General features: G+C 43.2%; 1 protein-coding gene across 7 annotated transcripts in view; it reads left to right on the forward strand.

Moving 5' to 3' along the window:
- dmd (dystrophin) overlaps positions 1 to 23,023 on the forward strand; it is a 1,950,296-nt gene that overhangs the window by 582,680 nt on the left and 1,344,593 nt on the right. For all 7 annotated transcript variants that reach the window (XM_068040560.1, XM_068040554.1, XM_068040555.1 and 4 more), the window contains 3 exons: positions 4,479 to 4,580; positions 6,023 to 6,130; positions 19,092 to 19,271. In XM_068040560.1, the coding sequence (XP_067896661.1) occupies positions 4,479 to 4,580; positions 6,023 to 6,130; positions 19,092 to 19,271 (390 nt within the window). The remainder of the gene's footprint in view (positions 1 to 4,478; positions 4,581 to 6,022; positions 6,131 to 19,091; positions 19,272 to 23,023) is intronic.

Here is a 23,023-nt window from a genome sequence, read left to right on the forward strand (position 1 = left end):
AGCTAAAAACAGTGTGTTTAAAATTAAATCCTGTTACGGTAAGACCAGGTGAAGGCTGTGAGGGACCCCGAGACACCTTTCTCACCTGGACGTTACAATAGAAAGCAGAAAAATATTCTGGAAAACCAATGGGGTACGTGTGTTCAAACAGAATCCTGTTCAGTGACCCCATGGAGGCAGTTTCAAAATGAATCGATGGTTCCTCGCACTGTTTTGTAAGGTCATTGCCATTCCTTGCCACCCTCCCCCACCATTGCCTTGAGTACAACCAAACATTTCTGGTTGGCATCTACATATCCACTCCTTGATTGTACATTTTACCAAATTCCAGTATATTTTGCCTCAATCTCTGTTGCCTCTCTCCCCTTGATGTATTTTGTATTGCTTAGTCTTTCCTGGATAATTTACATGATCAGCTTCAGCAGTATATCTCCCAGAAGGCTTGAAGGTCTTATATGTCTCTTGGTGTCATTTTATTGTGAGCCAGCCACATAATGTTTGACAGTGAATGCTAACACACCTCTGCAATTGTCGGCTGTTGGTGCGAAAAGCTGACAGTTGACGTACAAGGTCAGCGTGGAGAATTTTTTTCATATTCCCACCTGCCACTCTGTGCTAATCATGAGCTAGTGTGGGACAGATGTGATTGCGCACGTGCACAAGCTTCATACATGCACAGAAGAGAACTACAGGATATTCTAGGGTGACCTTGAGAAGCAGGAGATAGTGTGGGTTTGTCCTTACTTTGGTCAGGAAATACTGACAAACGGGCACGTGTCATACATGCTGAGAACCCGTGAAATACTGGGCTGGATTTTAAGCAGCCCTCAACATTGTGATCCGGGGTGGGGGGGGGGGGGGGGTCCCTGAAGATGGCTCCGGATGAGGCCTGCCTTGGATCTTGTTGCCAGGAAAAAATGTATTATTTTAAATATACTCACCCACACTCTTGAGGCACGTCGTGATCTGTGGCCCGGCGGCCGGCACTCCTGTGCCTTCAGATCCCCGTACAGGGAAACAAGGCGCGACGCTGGTGGTGGGGGGGGATAAGAGGTAAGTTTCAGTGCAGGTGGTGGGGGGCGCATGGTGGTCAAATAAACATCATGGGTGTGTAGGGGATGGTGTGAAGGGTTGTACTTTAAACTTTGTGCAGTTTGGGCAGGGGGGAAAGGTCAGATGTTAAAGCTAAGTGTTTTGTGGTGGGGGGAAGGGTAAATAGTGTATGTGATTGTTTTTGGGAGGTGGTGGGAAAGGAGCATGGGAATTTTATTTATGTAATTATGGGGGAATATCTCTTGAAAAGTTTTAATATCCTGGCAGGGCTCACTGCCCTTTAAAAATGGCGTCAGCGCCTGAGCACAGGCAGCCATTGCTGGGGATGGACAGCCCACCCCCTCCACGTGATTGGAGCGGGGTGGGGGGGGCAGGGCGCCCTAGCTATTTAAATGAGCCACCGCGCTTAAGATCGCGGTGGATCATCGGCGTGAGGCCCGCAATTTTTCGAGCTTGCTGCTGAGATCGGCGGTGAGCTCATAGAATCCAGCCCACTGACATTGGCATTAATGCATTCCAGGAACTGAACCAGGAGAATTCTTGATTTGGATGGCTCACTACCCTAGCAGGCAATCCCACTGAAACTGCAGAATATCTACAGAAAATGCTGGAAATACTCAACAGGTCTGGCAGCATCTGGGGAGAGAGCGTTGAAGGGCAGGATTTTCCCATAATCTTCAGGACCCCAGTGTTGGGACCTAATGGGGGTCCCAAGCCCACACTTGCCGGGAGCCAGACTGCTGTAGCTATTTTCCTAGAGATTGCCTCCTAATTTGCCACCTCCAAGCTTAAGGACAGCAGGTGTGCTTCCGATGCTGCTGGCCCAATCACAGGGCCAACAGTTCTAGAGCTTCGGCCGCCCCACCGAGAGAGGTGGGTGCTGCTGAGGCAGTTAGATGAACATGAGGGCACCTGAAAATGGAGGCATCCTTGGAGGGATGAAAATTAATTCATTTTTTAGAGGGGTCAAGTTGGCAGGCCCGTTCCCTGGGAAACTTGCCTGGCAGCAGGAATGCACCCCCGCCTCTATTCCTGCCACCCCGGGGCCAGGAAAATTCTGCCCAAAGTCTCAGGTCGATGACCTTTCATCAAAATTTGCAGATTTCCAGCATCTGCAGTATTTTGCTTTCATTGCAGAATGTTTCATTGGATTTATTCACTTTTTTTAGTGTTTGAGTAAACCACTTAAGGCAAGGATAATAATTGTACGAGGAGCAGGAGGTTTAAAAAGGTAACCATTCAGATTAAGACTATAAATTTTTGTTTTACTTCATTTTTGCAGTAATTTTAGATCAAACCAAACTTGGTGTGCCACATGCTACACCCAGAGGTCACTCACTTTCCTGTTGTGGTTTGCTGTAGGAGTAGAAGAGCTCACTTTGAGAGTTACCCCAAACAGTATGATTCAGTAATATTTCATTTTGCTCAACAATCTGCCATGAGTACTGGTTACTCATGTGCCAACATGCACAAACTTTGAGGCTGTACACAAGCAACTTGTGGGGAGTTCCAGGGTGACTTTGGAAAAGGGGTCGAGGGCAGTAGAAAGCACTGATTTCTGCCAGAAAACACAAAGAGAACTGAGTAAATACTGGCTGCCAGCATGAAACATTGACCAGTTGGCAAGTATGATGTTGGCAGACTATTCGACTGTGAGGTATGGCAAGGCCTGGGAGCTCAACCTTATCAAGGCACATGCATTTTCCAGCAGGTTCACAGTTTAATGATTGGAAGTAGGAATCTGGCTTTTTTTTCTCTACGTTAGCTTTGGCTGAGTTCAGTTGAGAAAGTTTTTTTCCCACATGGCTGCGATGAGGGAGGTTTTTTTCCAATGAAAGTACTTCCCCTGTACTTGCCCTCCCCTATTAGTTTGAGATGATGAAAACTTAGCATTCAGTGTGGTTAACAATTTAATCAGGAAGAAATTCCCTGTAGGAAACTTTTCCTGATTTATTAATGATCTTGAAGTTTATATCTAAATTGATAACGCAGGCCTTGTGGAGCAGCTTCATTCGACCTGAGTCGTTTTCATGGTGATTTGTATGTAGCTGCTCTTCCCATTACTTATTTTGTTAGTGTGGAATTTTATTTCTGCATCAAAATGCAATCTGTATTCTGAATTGCCTGTGCCTTTGCCCCTTCATATCAGATGTAATATTGCTGTAATTATAATATATCTCATATAAATGAAGTAAATGTTGGTGTCCCATTTGCATCGTTGCCCAGCTGCCAGTGTTATTTAATTTACTAAAGTGGAGCCTTTAATCAGCTTAAAAAAAAGTTCAACTACAAAATGTAAATATATGAAATGCAACAAGTGAGCTGGGTTCCATACAATCCTGTATAATGGCATAACGTAGTTTGGATAAAAAGCTCATAGGCAATTAGAGTCGCAAGTAATTTGTAAGTGCATTCTGTTCACTTCTTATAAAGAAATATATCTACAGAACATTTGACTCCACCAATGTAAAACTGTTAACAACTAAATGAAACAGGTTAGCAATGTTTTGAGCAGAAGCCTTAATGCTGTTCTGTTTTTCCCTTTATTATTAGACTTGGGGCTGCTGTACCTCTCTGTTGCCTGCTCAGTGTTACAAAAACAAACTCATCAATAAGTCAAAGTACTTTTCACTTTTTTTCTTAAATATATAGACCAGAATAGAACTCTGCTGCTGTCCCCAGGGCAAGGAGTCAGCATGCAGGAGCGGCTTTTAGTGGTATTTGGTGGGGTTGGGGGGAGATGGCCTGGGGCATCTATGGCATCCCCTCTTGACCTGTGAAATGTAGGTGGAAGGCATCTGAGCGGAGGTACCAATTTTCTCTTTCCCTGGGAATGTAATAGATTGTAGCCACAGCAGCCCCCCCCCCTCCCCCCATCCTCCCCGCTGCCTACTATGCAGGTGCTGTTTTCTAAATGTTTAAGGAAGGCATATTAAAAATATTTCTTCTTTGTCTTTAGGGTCCAACCCTTGATTCTGGTCTGGATGTCAACACCCTTCCCTCACTCAACCCACCATCAGTTGGGGTTCACTTAGCTTTCTCAGGATTGGTATGCCTCACCTAACTGGGCTCTCTAGCCTCCATAAGCGGGCAAGAAAGTGGGAACAAGGGGAATTCCTTACCTTAGCCTTTCCCCCATTGTGTAAGTGGCCTTATTTAGGGGCAGGCAGAGAGTGTGCCCCCAAATGAGATGCCTGGAAACTCCCATATAAAGCTGAAACCTGGCGTATCCAGGTCAAGTCGGAGTATCTGCCAGTTGTGGCAGACTGCTATCGAGTTATGATTAGAGTCCTCCAGAATGGCAGAGCAAACCTGGGGCCTTAGTGACCTTTGTACTGGAATTTTATATAAGGTGGAGATGCCTAGGCTTAGAGCAACATCTTAACCTTGTAACATTCTTCTTTAATAATCTGTTTGTGTTTCAGATTCTTGGAGAGAGATGGGCAGCCATATGCAAATGGACAGAGGAGCGCTGGGTACTATTGCAAGAGATTCTTTTTAAATGGCAGTACATCACTGAAGAACAGGTAGGTCACACCACCAATAAGCTTTCTGATGTACTGTCTTAGCCCATGCTGAGGTAAATTTCTGGCAAGGAAATCAGAGCCAAGTATTTTGAAGTAACCGCATTTCTTCATATTGGCTGTGGTCAACCTTGGTACTTTCCTTACATCAGTCACTAACCAAAAGCTGTTTTTGGTATTGGTAGATATAATGGCATGCCCCATCTGGCCCTGTTTTCCTATGGTAGCCCAATGCAACCAAGGCATATTAGGCAACCTTGTTATTTCCCCCTCATTTCCCTGCTAATTAGTACACATTGGTGGCAGAAAAGTGGAAGGCAGCTCTGAATCCATGATGATCATTGATAATGAGTGAATGAGTACTCCTGTAACATTGGAATATTGAAGCCCATACCCTGTCTGCCTGTTTGGGTGGTTTATATGGATGTTGAAGAACCACAGCACTACTTGAAGAAGGGCAGGGAGTTCCCTGGCATCCTGGACAGCATTTCTCCTCCAACCAGCTGTTTATGGCATCTTATTGTGTACAAAATTGTAGCCACAATTGCCAATAATTACAGTTATTGCAGTTCAGAGTTATCCATTGTTGATAAAGCTGCCGGAGATGTTTTGGAGAAACATGATTATGGTGGTCTCTAAATGCAGGTTTATTTCTTTCCTTATCCCTATGTTAGAATCATAGAAGATTTATGGCACAGAAAGGCCACTTGGCCCATCGTGTCGGCGCCAGCCAATAAACGAGCCACCCAGTCTAATCCCACCTTATAGAGTAAGAGAAAGTGTAGAATAATTCTGAACAAATAATCACAAGCCATGCTCTGAATATCATGTAAAGATTTCCAAAAGCTCTGGCCAAATTATTGTTTAGAAAAATAGTCATACAGCTACAACTGATAATCTGTTTCCATACTCATAACAGTGTAGCAACAGTATAGCCGATTTGCTATAATTTCATAATATTCGGCGAAAGTTCTCAATCTTTCTGGCCTGTGCCAGTGCTGCAATTCCAACCCTTTTTCCAGATGTTGGGAATTTACAGCTTATTTGACATGGTTATGGAAATTAGTAATACAGTTTTCTGCTATAACTATACAAAACAAACTCTCTGAATAAGCACAACTATGACTTGCCTTTGCTCAACACCTCATCCAAGTAACTGGCTGAACCATGGAAACCAGTTGGTGACAAATCACAGTTAAAATCTTTCAGCCCAGCACTGCTAACTTGAACATAATATATTGGGACAATAACCCGCTCTGCCTTTACACCAAAGACTTTACATTTCCATGAGAAACAGGACAATTTTTAAACAAAATGTTAAAAATTATTGACTTGATATGGTTTCCGCATGTGTTATTAGAAACAAATACAGTATTGCTGTTTCATTCTGACTTCCTCAGTTTGAAACTTAATGTTTTTAATGTAAACCTTCCTGTTTGTTTTAGTGCCTGTTTGATGCATGGCTGGAGGAGAAGGAGGAATCAGTGAGTAAGGTTCAGACAACTGGTTTCAGAGACCAAAATGAGATGATCGCTAATTTGAGGAAATTAGCGGTGAGTTGATTAGCTGTTGAAAAGTAGTCTTGCACTAATGTGAATAATTATCGAGTATGTAGATGTCATTGTAATGAATATTCATGTTGCTGGTTTGGTTAAGACAAACTCGTACCACTAAAGACTATTTTTATGTATTTCATCAGTCAGTGACACTGAATCATACATTCCTCGCACACTAATTTCTCAGTGTTTCTTTGTTTTTTCTCTTTTCTTTTTTTGCTTGTTTTCTATTTTATTTTCTTCCCTGTGTTGTGCCCACCACAGCTGCAGTCTCTTGTACCAAGGCAGTCTGTGACCTGTTTTCAGACCCTGGCAATACTGCCCTGTGTTTGGGGATAAGCAACACCATGTGACTGTCTCAATTCTGTCTGTTCCAGAAGGAAAACATCATTGTCCTCTTCCTCTTGGCCCTGGATGAGAACAGGAACTCACCTTGCGCTAAATCCCTGATTTGAATCAGTTCCACAGCCCTGTGGTACTGCATGCCAAAGTACAAACCGACTGTGTCATCAGGCAATGGATCAATTTAAATGCAAGAAGGGACATCTGCTGATATCAAGCAAGCTCCTGATATACCCCTGCTGTGTTTTGCAGATGAGAACAGTCATTTCAAAACTAAATTGACTTGACAGCAATAACAAAAAGATCATTTTTAAAACCATCTTTCCATAGGGGTTTATTAAAGAAATACAATTCTGAACATCTTTTGTAAGCTCCCCTCAGAAAAACATGAGAAAAAGTCAAGGACAAGAAAGGCCATTGAACCCATCAAAGCTGGTTAAGCAGATTAGAGAATTAAACACATGGGTCAAAGACAAGGGGCCATATGGTCTACTCCGGCTTCTATTTCTTATGGTACCCTAATTCAGTCAGCCTGACATCCAACTGCATTTGGAATGCTCTAAATGTTCTTGATTTGACTTACCACCCTTTCAGAAAAGATTTGCCAAGGCTCCTTCGACAGCACCTTCCAAACCAGTGACTTCCACTACCTAGAAGAACAGGGGCAGCAGATACATCACAACAGCACTACCTGCAAGTTCCCCTCCAAACCACACACCATTCTGACTTGGAACTACATCACTGTTCCTTCACCATGGCTGGGTTAAAATTCTGGATCTCCCTCCCTAACAGCACTGTGGGTGTACCTACACCACGTGAACTGCAGCAGTTAAAGAAGGCAGCTCACCACCGTTTTGTCAAGAACATTTAGGGATGGGCAATAAATACTGGCCTTGCCAGCGATGCGCACATCCCTTAATAAAATAAAATCCGTTTTAAATTTTGTTTTCAGTAATTTAAGTTTTATTTTTTCTGATCCTACAGGGCTGACTTGCTTTTAAGTAATAGTCTGGGTTCCCTATCTATAACGCTTTAATATTTTATATTTCTTAATTCAAGTTCCTCCTCACCCTCCCCAGTCATTTTCTCTGCAGGCCAGAGCTTAAACTTCTCTGGTTTTTCCTCATAACTTATTCCTTTTACACTTGGGATCAATCTTGTTGCTCCTCTCTGCACCCTGTGAAATACATATATTCCTTTTGAAGCATTTTGATTGATTCGGTATACATTACTCCAAGTGTCTGACCAGTGCATTAAATAAAACTCCTGCATGCACCACTGTTTTGCTCATGTTTCTCAATATTCTATTTGCTCTACTTTGCCTCAACGTTGTCAGTGACTAGGTCATTGTTACTGTTTTGAGTGATACTTTTCTGAGTGATACTGTTCCCTTCTTTATATATTAATTTTAGATCTAAGATAAAATACATTTGTAAGCATGGCCAGTTAAGTAACTGATTTGTATCCTTCTGCAAATTGCCAATATTATCCAGGATCTATGTGTGGATAAGATGCAACAGGAATCCAAACATTAATCTCTGCTCTACTCCCCACAGCACCCCCCCCCCCCCGCCCCCCCATCTGATACTATGGCAGGATCTTTGCCGTGGGCTTCAGTACCCTACGGTAGGAGGTCAAATGGAGACCCTCCACAGGGCAGCCTGCAGCTGAAGCCGGGCAGGCAGGGAAGGCGGCTAAGCCAGCCTGGAGCACTGGTTCCATGGTCTGCCACCAGGAGGCAGCTTCCAGACAGCTGCTCTGTTCCCTGGTGCTACCAGGAACCTGGAGGCCGACTGGAAAATTCCAGTCGGCATCCGAAATAGTCCTTAATAGGTTTTTAATTAGGTAAATCAGCTACTTGCCACTTGCAGGCGGGTAGCCTTGATGCCGCCCCCCCCAACGCTGGATAAACGGCTCGCAGGTTGGCTGGAGCCAGGGATCCAGCCTGCCGGCAGGTAGCGTGAAATTCTGCGTCAGCCCACTTCCATACCTGCTCCCGTCAAGGCCTAAAACTTCAGCCCTATGTCTCTCACAAATGCTTTTTTTAACCACAATTTTAGACATCCTGCCTTGTACGCTAGTTTCTCAGGAGTTTTAGTTTTATGAAATGTCATTGATGTGAGACCTTATCCTAGGGATTTCCAATATCAACTTCACTGATCACATCCTCAGAAAGACTGAGGAAGTTTATCAAGCAAAATCATTTTCCCTACTGAATCCAAGCTGGCTCACTCTTGAGCAGTTTAAGGCTGTCACCTTCTACTGATAGTAATACTGAAGGGAAAGTAGTGAGCTTACAAACAGGTAAGTCATGGCACTCTCTGAATCGCTTGTCTTGCTGTTAATTCCAATGGCCCAGAATTTGCTGTAACATGGTATCACATGGTGGGCCCCCATAGTTAGTCTTTTTCCTGCACACATCAACGCAAAAATCTTTTAGACACAAAGGGCAGAATTTTACCAGCCCCTCAACACCGTGGGTCGTGGTGGGTGGGCGGGGGGGCTGGTAAAATTCAGTCGGGAGAGGTCTGCCTCGACCCCTGACGTCGAGAAGGGCCCGCCGCATATCACCTTTGCCAAGCAGCGGGGCCTTCATCTAAATATTTAAATGAAGAATAATGAGATGTAAATTGATCTACCTGCAGGCGGCGGCCGTCCCACACCGATTTTACCGCCGTCAAATGCAGCTTGCGCGCCTTCCGAACTCCGTATTGAGTTCTGAGGCGAGAACCTGGTGGGGAGGGGGGAGAAATAAAATTTTCAGGGCAGGAGGGATGAGGGAGCGGGGAAAACAATTTTAATTGGCTGTGGGGATGGTGGGAAGGGGTTGAAGGGCAAATGTTAGAAGGTCGGGGTGGAAAGTTTGGATAGGGAATAAAGTAAGTTTTGTCAATTAAGGCAAATTCAAAGACCATTGGGAGGTTGGGGAAGGGCCTCCATATCATAATTGTTTATTAAACAAAATCCGGACTACTGTAACATTAAAAAATTTAAATCTCTGCGAATGGCTTAAAGCCCTTTAGAAATGGCACTGAAATGGAAGTGCCACCGTACCGCCCCCTCTGGTTAAATCAGCCCCCGTGCATAATATTGTGGGGGCGGTAGGGTGGCATTTCCATGTTGGAAGGCCTCCACTGTCACAGTGGCGAATAAAATCCAACCCAAAGTTTCTGGAAGTGTGAGCTGTTAACAATGCGCCAAGGGCAACAGGGCATCTGAGACCTTGGTGAACATTGGGAGAAACAGTATATCTGCTTAACTCATGAGATTTAAGGATTGAGAAATAAACATAGCGAAGACTGAGAAAGAGGGTGTATTTAAGTGGGTGTATTCAATGCCAATTCAGATAGAGAAAAATAATGGGAGGGAAAAAAAGATTGAATTAAGGGAGAGAGAAAAATGTACAGAAAGGAAAAGTAAACAAAAAGATTAAATTGTAAAATTTGACATTTTTAAAATCTCCAACAATTCACACTCTTTATTGTTCATTTCCTGGTCAAGAGGTTGATTGGCAGTCTGTGGTGAGTTTAATGGAAAAATGCACCAACTTGATTAAATTCACAGGGAGGGTAGGGTGAGATGCCGTTTTCACAAAGCTAATGGTGAACTGGTGCAAATTAGCCAGCTTGTGACAATTCGCAGTTCATGAGATATCTCTTCCTTTTGTCAGGTTACTGGCTGATTTACTCATTGGTAAGAGCATGCGTGGTTATTTTTTCAGCAAATTCAGTGCCAATAACAGAAAATTGATGCTTTGATAATGCATATTGATTTTCTGACCGGTCAAACAAAAAAATTACAGATATAGTCTTCTAATGGGAAATCAGTATCAGGAAAATAATTTTCTTTCAATGCAACTGCATTCACAATTTTCAGTATTCCAATACTATTTGGTGAGTGGGACTTGGGGTTGAATTTTATGCTGTCCCCTGTGGTGGATTTGGAGGCGGGGAGAGCATAAAATTGGGTGGTTTGGTGGGAGGGAACCCACCACCATCCCACCTCTGCCAAAATTTACTCCCGGTGAGAAGGCCTGTGAATGGCCTTCCCATCCGTCCGCCACCAATTGAGGCCCTCAATGGGGTGATTAACTCCCAATTAAGTGCCTCTTCCCGCTGCAGCTGTAATTACCCATGTGGTGGACGGCCCTGTCGCCGCACGGGAAGCATGGCTGCTTGCCAGCTCCAGGTGGGTGTGGTCCCTTGTTCAAAGGCACTTAGTGCCTGAATGAGAGACCTGGCATCAGGAAGGAGGGGGCCACCTGCCCTTGCTGCTGATCCCCCTCCCCGCCTCTTGCATGTCCCCACCCTGCAAGACCCGCCCACCCTGACCTACCTTAAGCCTAGTTCCAGCAGTGCTCATCAGTTTCTGGTTGTTGGTGCTACAGCAGCAGCCACCGCCAACACGGTGGTGCTGCAACTGCTGGCCTCTGATTGGCCGGCAGCTCAGCAAGGCCAGGACATCCAACGACAGGGTCCTAAATATTATGGAAGGCTGTTCAGTTAAGTGCCTGATTGGCACTAAATTCAGTGGGCCTTCGATAAAAGAGGGGGCACAGGAATCTCAATGTCGGATTCCCTCACAATCGAGATCCTTCCTCGTGAGCATAAAATTCCCCCTTGGTATTAATTAGGACTCGGCAGCAGAGTTTTGAATGACCCCAGATTTACAAAGGATAAAATTAGGGAGGCTGGTTAGGAGCGCAATGGAATAGTCAAGTCTAGAGGTAACAAAGTGGCATGCGGACCCCCACCCCCCGCCAAGATGGTGCATATTAATTTTGTCATATGAACATTGATTATAAACTGTTGCTGGAGCAAGGAAATGACTTGTTAAACAGATCAGGGTGGAAAAACATTTGCATACTAACACAGTGCTTGGAGAGACAGAGGACTATTGCTTAGTCCATTTAACTCAAAATGGACTTGGATCACCAGACAGTGAAGGTGAGGAAGCTCACATTCCAGGATGACTGCTAAGATGGCAGAATCCACAAACAAAAGTGGTCAAACCAGCTAGTCACATGACTAACCTGCTGGGCAACCTGGGGTTTTTTGAATTGTGCCACAGAGAAAGGCAGATGGCTATTTGAAACTGAAGCTGGAGCAAGGAAGCCTCTCTCCCTCTCTCTCTCTCGCTTTCTCCCAAGCAACCGGATCCATGGAAAATTCGTAAACCTCAAGAGAGAAAAGACTCCGACTGCAAAACAAGTTGAAGTGTACGCTGGGCCCCAATGAATTGCAAGTCTGACCGGCAACCAGAGACTTCACAGCAAACTCAAAGGACAGTAAAATAGAAACCCATCTATTTCCCCAAACTTCTACCCTTTATTCTTTTCTATTTTTCTGTCTCTATCTGCGTGCCTGTCTATCGCGTATGCATGCCAGCATGGTCACGTCGCCTATTTGTAGTCGGTTACCGGATTAGAGTTTAAGATTAATAAAGTTCTACCTTTCTTGTTTGAAATCCAAGAAAACCTGTCTGAATTGAATTCTTTGCGTTACCATTGGAAAGCGGTGAACAAGGATTCACTAAGGGGGAGCTAAAACACTTTTAAAAAAAAATTAAACCCTGTTACGGTTAAACCAGGCAAAGGCTGAGAAGGAATCCCTCGACCCCTCTCACCTGGACATAACAAAAGGCATAGATGGAGATTTTAGCAGCAAATAAGCTGAGGCAAGGGCGGAGAGGGACAATATTAGAAGGTGGCAATAGGCGGTCTTAGTGCAGTTATGTGGTAGGCAACAACACGTTTAAGGACTTTGGTGAGGAAAAAGAAGTTGGAAATGAGGCGGTATTTCACAAGAACAAAGGGATCAAGGGCTTTTTTTTGAAGAGAGGGTGATGATGGCAGATTTGAAGTAGAGGAGGACTGCACATGAGAGAGAACAGTTAATAAAATCAGTTAACAAAGGATCCAGGAATGGAACATAGCTGGTCAGCAGTTTAGTAAGAATAGGATCTAGAGATTAAGAGTTGAGTTTCATCATCAAGATGTGTTCGGAGGGCATGAAGGGAGATAAGAGAGAAACTAGAGAAAGATACAACTTCAGGGTTAGAGGAAGTTAGGCCTGGTGGGCTAGGGGAGGAGACGAAAACAGCTGAATTGATAGTCTTGTTCTTTGTAACTCAGTAGGCCATGAACTCCTTGCACTTATTGTTAGAGGTGAGGGTTGAGGAGGCAGGGGAGAGAAGTTTATGAAGATGTGTGGTGAAGAAGAGAAAGCAGGGGTTATCTTTGCCTTCATGGGTGCCCTTTGAATAGTGAGAAATTTTAGCAATGGAGAGTTCCCTCCAGGCTGGTATATGCTAGAGCAAAATCTTTTTATCATTTTTAAGTCTACTTTCACTTGTGGCTTGCTCACATGATACATCAATCTTCATAATAAATGGCATGAAACAACCTAATTGACTCTTCCTACAAAACCTAAAAGTCTTTGAAGGTGAGTCTGATAACCCAATTTCTAGTGTCGAATGAAACACAACCGTGTAGGTCCTTCACTATGGGACTTAACAATACACCAACATTTCAGCTCTTACAACTGTAAACATATAACAGATGTTAATTGTATATTAATTGTGATTAACTATATGTAAGTAGTGGACACTAACTTGATTTGAATCACTATGTTTAGTTTATGTTTAGAGATACAGCACTGAAACAGGCCCTTCGGCCCACTGAGTCTGTGCCGACCATCAACCACCCATTTATACTAATCCTACACTAATCCCATATTCCTACCACATCCCCACCTGTCCCTATATTTCCCTACCACCTACCTATACTAGGGGAAATTTATAATGGCCAATTTACCTACCAACCTGCAAGTCTTTTGGCTTGTGGGAGGAAACCGGAGCACCCGGAGGAAAGTCACGCAGACACAGGGAGAACTTGCAAACTCCACACAGGCAGTATCCAGAATTGAACCCGGGTCGCTGGAGCTATAAATAGACATAGACTGAAACTGTGGTTAGGACATGTATGCTTGTAATGTGTAACTCTGTAAATAAATATAACAGTGTTTCAAGATTGGCTCCAGTTCGATCCCTCACCAACTGGCTTTCTGCAGTATAGATTTTAAAGGAATCAGCCACATGTCATGAATTCTTAACACAAAACAGGTTTTCTTCAGAGCAGGGTATTGTAAGTAATGAAGTAAAATTGCAACATCATCTATCTAAATAGTTAGTTGAATTAATTTTTTTAAGTATATTTGAAGAGTGATGATGGAAATGAAACTACTATCGGGAGATTGAGTTTAAAAACCAAGATAGCCCAGAGAATTTTAAGTTGTTCTCAGGATCAAAATTTTCCTTGTTTCAGCCCCTGAGCTCAAAATACACAACATCATACTAAGTAAAGCCCTTTCAACCAACAAAAAAGAAAGAAACCTTCTTTCTGGGAGAGATTTCCAAAATCCTACTACCCTTTTTGTGAAGAAGTGCTTCCTGACATCACCCCTGAATAGCTTAACTCTCTTGTTCTGAACTGCCCCACCAAAGGAAATAGTTTCTCTCTCTCTATCCTGTCAAAATTTTCAAACGTCTTAAACACTGCATTGATATCACCACTTAATCTTCTGTGCTTGAGGGTACAAGCTTGGTCTATGCAACCTATTTTCATTAACCCTATTTAACCCTTTTAGCCACAGTTTATTCTGTTCAATCTGTGCTGCACCCCTTCCAAAGTCAGTTTATCCTTCCAGAACTAAACGCAGTACTCCAGCTAGGGTCTAGTCAGATCTTAACACAACTGTATCTTAACTTCCATCCCTTTGTCTGCCAGCCCCCTTGAGATGAAGGACAATATTTCATTAACCTTTCTAATTATTTTAATTATTTTTTAAAACTTGTTTTGTACCTGATGGTAGGTGCACTGTAGGGCTTTAACACCCTGAGGGGAAAAGTCACCCAGAGTTCCTGCTCCAAATAGATATCTGGTGATCTGGTGACTATGATTATGGGACTGCTGCCAGAGAGTGCTCATGTGTGGATGTCAGATAAGGAAAGGATCAGACTCTTCTATGAATTTCTATAGTTGAATACTTAATACTTCACTAACATCCTGCATGAAGTACAAACAGAAATGCTGGAAATACTCAGATCAGGCAGCATTTGTGGAGAGGGAACTAAAGTTAACACTTCAGGTCAGTAACCTTTCATCAGAACTGGAAAATGGTACAGATATAACAGGCTTTAAGCAAGTACAGAGGCAGGAGGAGGGGAGGAAACAACAAAAGAAAATATCTATGAAAGGGTCAAAGGCAGGAGTGATAACATGACAAAAGGGATGATGGTGCAAAGCAAAAACAGATAGTAATGGGACAAATAAAGAAACAAAATATGGGTCTAGAGGAGCTGTAAATGGCAACAGCAGAATCATTACCAGCACCCGTAGTCTGAAAAAATGGGAGCAGTGATCATGACCTAAAATTGTTGAACTTTATATTGATTTTGGAAGGTTGTAAAGTGCCTAATTGAAAGCTGAAGTGCTGTTTCGTGAATTTTCACTGAGCTTCATTTGAACTGTGCAGAAGGCCGAGGACAGAGAGATCAGAGTGGGAGTGGGGAAGAGAATTAAAATGTCAAGTGACTGGAAGCTCGACTTGTAGACTGAATGGGAGTGCTCAGCAAAGTAATCACCCACCCTGCATTTGGATAAGAGGAGACTGCATAGAGAGCAGTGAATAAGGGATAGGTAAATCATGGTTTCTCCTGGATTGAAGCTCGAAGAACAGCATCTCCTCATTCCATTAGGCAAGTTACAACTGCTGCGACTTAAGAGCGAGTTCAACAATTTCAGATCATAACCACTACCCCCATTTTGTTTCCACACAGCGGGCACTGGTAATGATCCCGATGCTGCTATTTACAGCTCCTCTAGATCCATCTTTTGTTTCTCTATTTGTCCCTTTACCACTCTCTTTTGCCTTGCACCATCACCCCTTTGTCATTTAATCACTCCTGCCTGTCTCAGGTTTTAGGAAGACAGCTTCATTATCTCTTTCATGTAAGTAATTCTATTTCTGCCATTTTCCACTTGACACCTTTGGAGAGGGTGGTAATGTTGAAATCCTTTATATTTGGTACCGTAAAGTGGTCCGACCATGTTGGCGGATTTTAATCTACATAGAGACTGGAAGAATCAGATGGGGAAAGGTAGCCTAGATGAGGAGTTTATAGCATGTTTTCAGGATAGTTTCTTAGAACAGCACATTCTGGAGCCAACCAGAGAGCAGGCTATACTGGACTGGTATTGTGCAATGAAATAGGGTTAACTGATGAGCTCAGAGTGAAGGCAGCCCGAGGTAGCAGCGATCATAATACGACTGAATTTTACATTCAGTTTGAGGGAGAGAAGAATGGATCCAAGACAAGTATATTGAACAGGGGCAATCATGAGGGCATGAAAGCAGAGCTAGCTAAAGTGAACTGGCAAATTAGGTTAAGGAATAGGTCAATAGAGATGCAGTGGCAGACATTTCAGGGGATATTTCAGAATACACAGAATAGATACATTCCAACGAGAAAGAAAAATTCCATGGTTAACTAAAAAAGTTAACGATAGTATCAAACTTAAAGGAAAAGCACATAATTGCGCAAAGATGGGTAGAAGATTAGAACATTGAATAGAATATAAAAAACAGCAAAAAATGACAAAGATTGATAAGGAAGGAAAAATTAGAGTACGAGAGAAAGCTAGCTAGAAATATAAAAACAGATAGTAAGAGTTTCTGTAGATATTTAGAAAATAAAAGAGTTAACAAAGTAAGCGTTGGTCCTATAGAAAGTGAGTTTGGGGAATTAATAAGGGAAAATATGGAGATGGCACATGAATTAAACAGGTATTTCGCATAGTCTTAATCATAGAGGATACATGTAACATCCCAGAAATAGCTGTAATTCTGGAAATGGAAGGGAGGGAGGAACTCAAAATTACAATCACTAAAGAAGTGGTACTGAGCAAATAGTTGGAGCTGCAGGCTGACAAGTCCCTGGGTCCTGATGGACTTCATCCTAGGACCATAAAAGAAGTGGTGAGTGAGATAGTAGATGTATTGGTTTTAATTTTTCAAAATTCCTAGATTCAGAGAAGGTTCCATTTGATTGGAAAATAGCAAATGTAACTCCTTTATTCAAAAAGGCAGGGAGACAGAAAGCCGGAAACTACAGGCCCGTTAGCTTAACGTCTGTCATAGGGAAAATGTTAGAAGCTATTATTAAAGATGTTATAGCAGGGCACTTAGAAAATTCAAGGTAATCAGGCAGTCAACATGGTTTTGTGAAAGGGAAATCATGTTTAACCAATTTATTGGAGTTCTTTGAAGAAGTAACATGTGCTGTGGATAAAAGGGAACCAGTGGATGTACTGTACTTAGATTTCCAGAAGGCATTTGATAAGGTACCACATCAAAGGTTATTGCAGAAAAAAAAGCTCATGGTGTAAGGGGTAACGTATTGGCGTGGATAGAAGATTGGCTAGCTAACGGGAAACAGAGAATAGGCATAAATAGTTCATTTTCTGGTTGGCAAGATGTACCGAGTGGTGTGCCGCAGGAATCAGTGCAGGGGTCTCAACTTTTTCCAATTTGTATAAATAACTTTGGTGAAGGGGCCGAAGGTATGGTTGCTAAATTTGCTGATAACACAAAGATAGGTAGGAAAGTAACTTGTGAAGAGGACATGAGGCTACAAAGGGATATAAATAGGTTCAGTGAGTGGGCAAAGATCTGGCAAATGGAGTATGATGTGGGAAAAATGTGAAATTATCCATTTTGGCAGGGAGAATAAAAAAAGCAGATTATCTAAATGGCGAGAGATTGCAGAGCTCTGAGATGCAGAGGGATCTGGGTATCCTAATGCAAGAATCACAAAAAGTTAGTATGCAGGTACAGCATGTAATTAGGAAAGCTAATAGAATGTTATAATTTATTGCGAAGGGAATTGAATACAAAAATAAGGAGGTTATGCTTCAGTTATACAGGATATTGGTGAGACCTCATCTGGAGTACAGTATTGTTCTCCTTATTTAAGGAAGGATGTAAATGCATTGGAAGCAGTTCAGAGAAGGTTTACTAGACTAATAACCTGGAATGGGTGGGCTGTCTTATGAGGAAAGGTTGGACAGGCTATGCTTGTATCCGCTGGAGTTTAGAAGAGTAAGAGACGACTTGATTGAAACATATAAGATCCTGAGGGGTCTTGACAGGATGGATGTGGAAAGGATGTTTCCCCTTGTGGGAGAATCTAGAACTCAGGGTCACTATTTAAAAATAAGGGGTCACCCATTTAAGACAGAAATGAGGAGATTTTTTTCTCTGCGGGTTGTGAGTCTTTGGAACTCTCTTCCTCAAAAGGCAGTGGAAGCACATTCTTTAAATATTTTTAAGGCAGAGGTAGATAGATTCTTGATAAGCAAGGGGGTGAAAGCTTATTGGGGGTAGGTGGAAATGTGGAGTTGAGGTTACAAGCAGATCAACCATGAACTTATTGAATGGTGGAGCAGGTTCGAAGGGCCAAGTGGCCTACTCCTCCTAATTCATATGTTTTTAGCTGCCTAATAAAGCAAATTGCCTCAAACAAAGACAGAAAACACTGGAGACGTTCAGCAGGTTAGGAGCATCCATTGAGAAAATGCAAGTCCGTTGATGTTTCAGGCACAAACCCTTCCTCGGAACAGCCTCAAAATTCATTTGATCTGAGCGGGGAAAAAATGCAAAAAGTCAGCCAGGAAAGGTTTCTTACTCCCAATTAAGTGAGACACATCTTCTTGAATCATGAGTGATATCATTACTGCAGCCTCTCAGACGCTGTTAAGCCCAACTCTAATGTTAGTGTCCTGAAGTGGCAGCCAGGTTTCTTTTTGGTGATTATTCCTCAGCACCACCGCACCACACCCTATTGCATGCTAACCAACTCATTTCTGTCTCCCCATATGCTCTAACATCATTTTGATTCCTCAGATCTGGAACTATCTTTTCTCCTCTCCTCTTCTTTCCTCCTCTATTTCGTTGCTACTAATGGTGCTAGGAGGGCTACTCCAATTGGGGGATAGTCTGGTCAAATGCAGCTATATAATGTAGCCAGCTAATTGATGGGACCTGAACCCATTGGTAGCCCATGAAGATTGGGCATTTGGGTAAAATATAATAGGCCTTTGGAACCCTAAATTATCAAAAGTCCAGACCTTTGGGGGAGTGGGGAAAAATTGTTGCAATTTGATTGTTTTTTTGTCTGAGTGCTCAGCTGTAACAGTTACCCCCTGGCAGTAGGCAGACTTGTGCGGATCATATCCTGCTGCTTTGCATAAGAACTTGTTGGTTTTGGTTATTGTCTGTTTTCTGAAATATGCAAGTGACGGCCATGAATGCTCAAAGGCAAAAATTACTTTGAATGTATTGGATGTATTCTAGGTGTTGGCAATTTTTTATATCTCCGTAAGCTTGAATAGTTTACATGAACTGTCAATTGAATCATGTGCATCTTATGAGACTCACTGCAGAACTAATGAAATGCAATATTTTCAGCTACTCATAGGATATTTGGAATGTGATGAGTAGAGTGATCTGTACTTTTGATGGCTGCCCTTTTAGTTATATCTTTTTTTGATCAACAGATTCTGAAAGGAGAGTTGGAGATGAAACGACAGACCATGGATAAACTTTGTGCGCTGAGTCAGGATCTCCTTGTGACTCTGAAAAATAAGGTTGTAGCTCAGAAGTTACAGGCAAGACTTGAGGAATTTGCTCAGCGCTGGGATAATCTTGTACAGAAACTGGAGAACAACTCCAAGCAGGTATTCAACTGCTTTGTCAACAGACTGTGTCACTAAGCCACTGCTATTCATTTTCTTGTGTCAGTTTTATGCTTCAGTCCTGCTAATCAACTCATTACATGCATCTTTTACTGCCATTCAGCAAGCTCAAGTCAATAGCCAAGGCAGGCTTAGCCATCCCAATAAACTGTTTGAAGTAGTTGTGCTATTCCTACTTTCCTAATTAAGCTTTCCAGCTGATATTGATGCTTGCTGAAGGGCTTGATTTTAGATTTGCTCGTTTGTGTGCCACTAATACCAACTGTATGTTTCTCAATTCTGTGCTCGTGAAAGTGCAAGGAATGTTTTATTCAGTGTTAGTTACAAATATTCCAGGTCTGGTATACATGGGCTAGATGTAGAGTTAAGTTAATTTTATTCTGCTTCAACAATGCGCCTTAACCAAAAACTGAGAGCATTATTCCCTAGTACACCATCATGAAGTTTTCAATTCACACATGAATCCTCTTTGTGGACATCCTGAGTGAAATTCTCAATTTGGTGCCAATTTGTGGCAAGTTATGGGCAACTCTGCTATGTGCTCAGCTATTTCCTTCAGGAAGCAAGCAAGGTAGAAGGGTGTGGAAAGGAGGATTCACAGAAATTCTGAGAGAAATTTTTGACAAACAAGCTGGTGGAGGTGTGGATGGGGGTGTGATGGGGAGGGATGGTGGGGGAGTGAGGTGCGGTGGGGAGGATGGGGCAGGGGGACCAGGTAAGGCAGAATGTCAAAAGTCAATGCTTGTTTATAAAAAAAGTTGCATTTAGGAATTCTAATAGATTTACAGATGATACAAATGGATAAAATTGTCTTGATATGCTTCTGCCTGATAAATATTCCAAGTTTAATAGACTGCATTTTTATAAATGATAGCAGGCATAAATGAGCCAAAATTTACTACCAAGTTTCGCAGAAGGAGTTAAGGTGAGGTATGAAACCTTTCTTTACTTCACTGTGACAGATAAGAGGGTCAGAGGAGTGCAGATGGCAATTCGACCAGGTAAAGGTAGCAAAGAGTTCTTGGCTGACTTTATACTGCCTAAGAAGACTGACTGATTCATAGAGTGTGATGTATTGTAGTGTATTCTGCAAGAACAAAGATGCAATGTTGTCAGAAGAGCCCAATGATGTGGAGAGAGATTGGAGGAAAGGAAATATTGTGTTAATGGTTAATTATGTTAAAGGTAAACAGCTGAAGGGCATTGTTCAATTAAGGATTTGAATATGAAGAGAGCTTTCTGGACACAAGGGTGTAGTTGAATAGGAGGCAGACGTATGTAATGTATTCTGTGAGTAAACCAAATATCAAGAAAAGGATCTGTGTATAGTTTCATTCTTCACCAGTTGGCTTGGATCCACTTCACATATTGTGGGATATTAGCTGAACTTTTATCAAGCCCAGGATTATGGATAGACTGATTGAAGATTTGTTTTTGTTTCGATTAGCAAACAGCTTTACGTTTGTGTTGAGTTGGTAACCAGAGGGGACACATTTTTTTAAAAATTCATTCATGGGATGTGGGCGTCGCTGACCAGGCCAGCATTTATTGTCCATCTCTAATTTCCCTTGAGAAGGTGGTGGTGAGCTGCCTTCTTGAACCGCTGCAGTCCATGTGGGGTAGGTACACCCACAGTGCTGTTAGGAAGGGAGTTCCAGGATTTTGACCCAGCGACAGTGAAGGAACGGCGATATAGTTCCAAGTCAGGATGGTGTGTGACTTGGAGGGGAACTTGCAGGTGGTGGTGTTACCATGTATTTGCTGCCCTTGTCCTTCTAGTTGGTAGAGGTCACTGGTTTGGAAGGTGCTGTCTGAGGAGCCTTGGTGCATTGCTGCAGTGCATCTTGTAGATGGTACACACTGCTGCCACTGTGCGTCGGTGGTGGAGGGAGTGAATGTTTGTAGATGGGGTGCCAATCAAGCGGGCTGCTTTGTCCTGGATGGTGTCGAGCTCCTTGAGTGTTGTTGGAGCTGCACCCATTCAGGCAAGTGGAGAGTATTCCATCACACTCCTAACTTGTGCCTTGTAAATGGTGGACAGGCTTTGGGGAGTCAGGAGGTGAGTTACTCGCCTCAGGATTCCTAGCCTCTGACCTGCTCTTGTAGCCACAGTATTGAAATGGCTACTCCAGTTCAGTTTTCGGTAAATGGTAGCCCCTAGGATGTTGATAGTGGAGGATTCAGCGATGGGAATGCCGTTGAATGTCAAGGGGAGATGGTGAGATTCTCTTTTGTTGGAGATGGTTGTTGCCTGGCACTTGTGTGGCGCGAATGTTACTTGCCACTTATTAGCCCAAGCCTGGATATTGTCCAGATCTTGCTGCATTTCTACATGGACTGCTTCAGTATCTGAGGAGTTGCGAATGGTGTTGAACATTATGCAATCATCAGCGAACATCCCCACTTCTGACCTTATGATTGAAGGAAGGTCATTGATGAAGCAGCTGAAGATGGTTGGATCTAGGACACTACCCTGAGGTACTCCTGCAGTGATGTCCTGGAGCTCAGATGATTGACCTCCAACAACCACAACCATCTTCCTTTGCGCTAGGTATGACTCCAACCAGCGGAGGGGTTTCCCCCTGATTCCCATTGACCTCAGTTTTGTTAGGGCTCCTTGATGCCATACTCGGTCAAATGCTGCCTTGATGTCAAGGGCAGTCACTCTCACCTCACCTCTTGAGTTCAGCTCTTTTGTCCATGTTTAAACCAAGGCTGTAATGAGGTCAGGAGCTGAGTGGCCCAGGCAGAACCCAAACTGAGCATCACTGAGCAGGTTGTTGCTAAGCAAGTGCCGCTTGATGGCACTGTTGATGACACCTTCCATCACTTTACTGATGATTGAGAGTAGGCTAATGGGGTGGTAGTTGGCCGGGTTGGATTTGTCCTGCTTTTTGTGTACAGGACATACCTGGGCAATTTTCCACATTGCAGGGTCGATGCCAGTGTTGTAGCTGTACTGGAACAGCTTGGCTAGGGGCGCATCAAGTTCTGGAGCACAGGTCTTCAGTACTATTGCCGGAATATTGTCAGGGCCCATAGCTTTTGCAGTGCCTTCAGTCGTTTCTTGATATCACGTGGAGTGAATCGAATTGGCTGAATTTTGGCATCTGTGATGCTGGGGACATCAGGAGGAGGCGGAGATGGATCATCAACTGTTGCAAATGCTTCAGCCTTACCTTTCGCACTGATGTGCTGGGCTCCCCCATCATTGAGGATGGGGATATTTGTGGAACCACCTCCTCCAGTTAGTTGTTTAATTGTCCACCACCATTCATGGCTGGATGTGGCAGGACTGCAGAGCTTAGATCTGAGCCGTTGGTTATGGGATCGCTTAGCTCTGTCTATCGCATGCTGCTTATGCAGTTTGGCATGCAAGTAGTCCTGGGTTGTAGCTTCACCAGGTTGACACCTCATTTTGAGGTATGCCTGGTGCTGCTCCTGGCATGCCCTCCTGCACTCTTCATTGAACCAGGGTTGGTCTCCTGGCTTGATGGTAATGGTAGAGTGGGGGATATGCCGGGCTATGAGCTTACTGATTGTGGTTGAGTACTATTCTGCTGCTGCTGATGGCCCACAGCGCCTCATGGATGCCTAGTTTTGCATTGCTCGATCCGTTCGAAATCTATCCCATTCAGCACGGTGATAGTGCCACACAACACGATGGACGGTATCCTCAATGTGAAGGCGGGACTTTGTCTCCACAGGGACTGTGCGGTGGTCACTCATACCAA

This window comes from Heterodontus francisci, chromosome 10 (assembly GCF_036365525.1).
Source record: "Heterodontus francisci isolate sHetFra1 chromosome 10, sHetFra1.hap1, whole genome shotgun sequence".
NCBI classification, from domain to species: Eukaryota; Metazoa; Chordata; class Chondrichthyes; order Heterodontiformes; family Heterodontidae; genus Heterodontus; species Heterodontus francisci.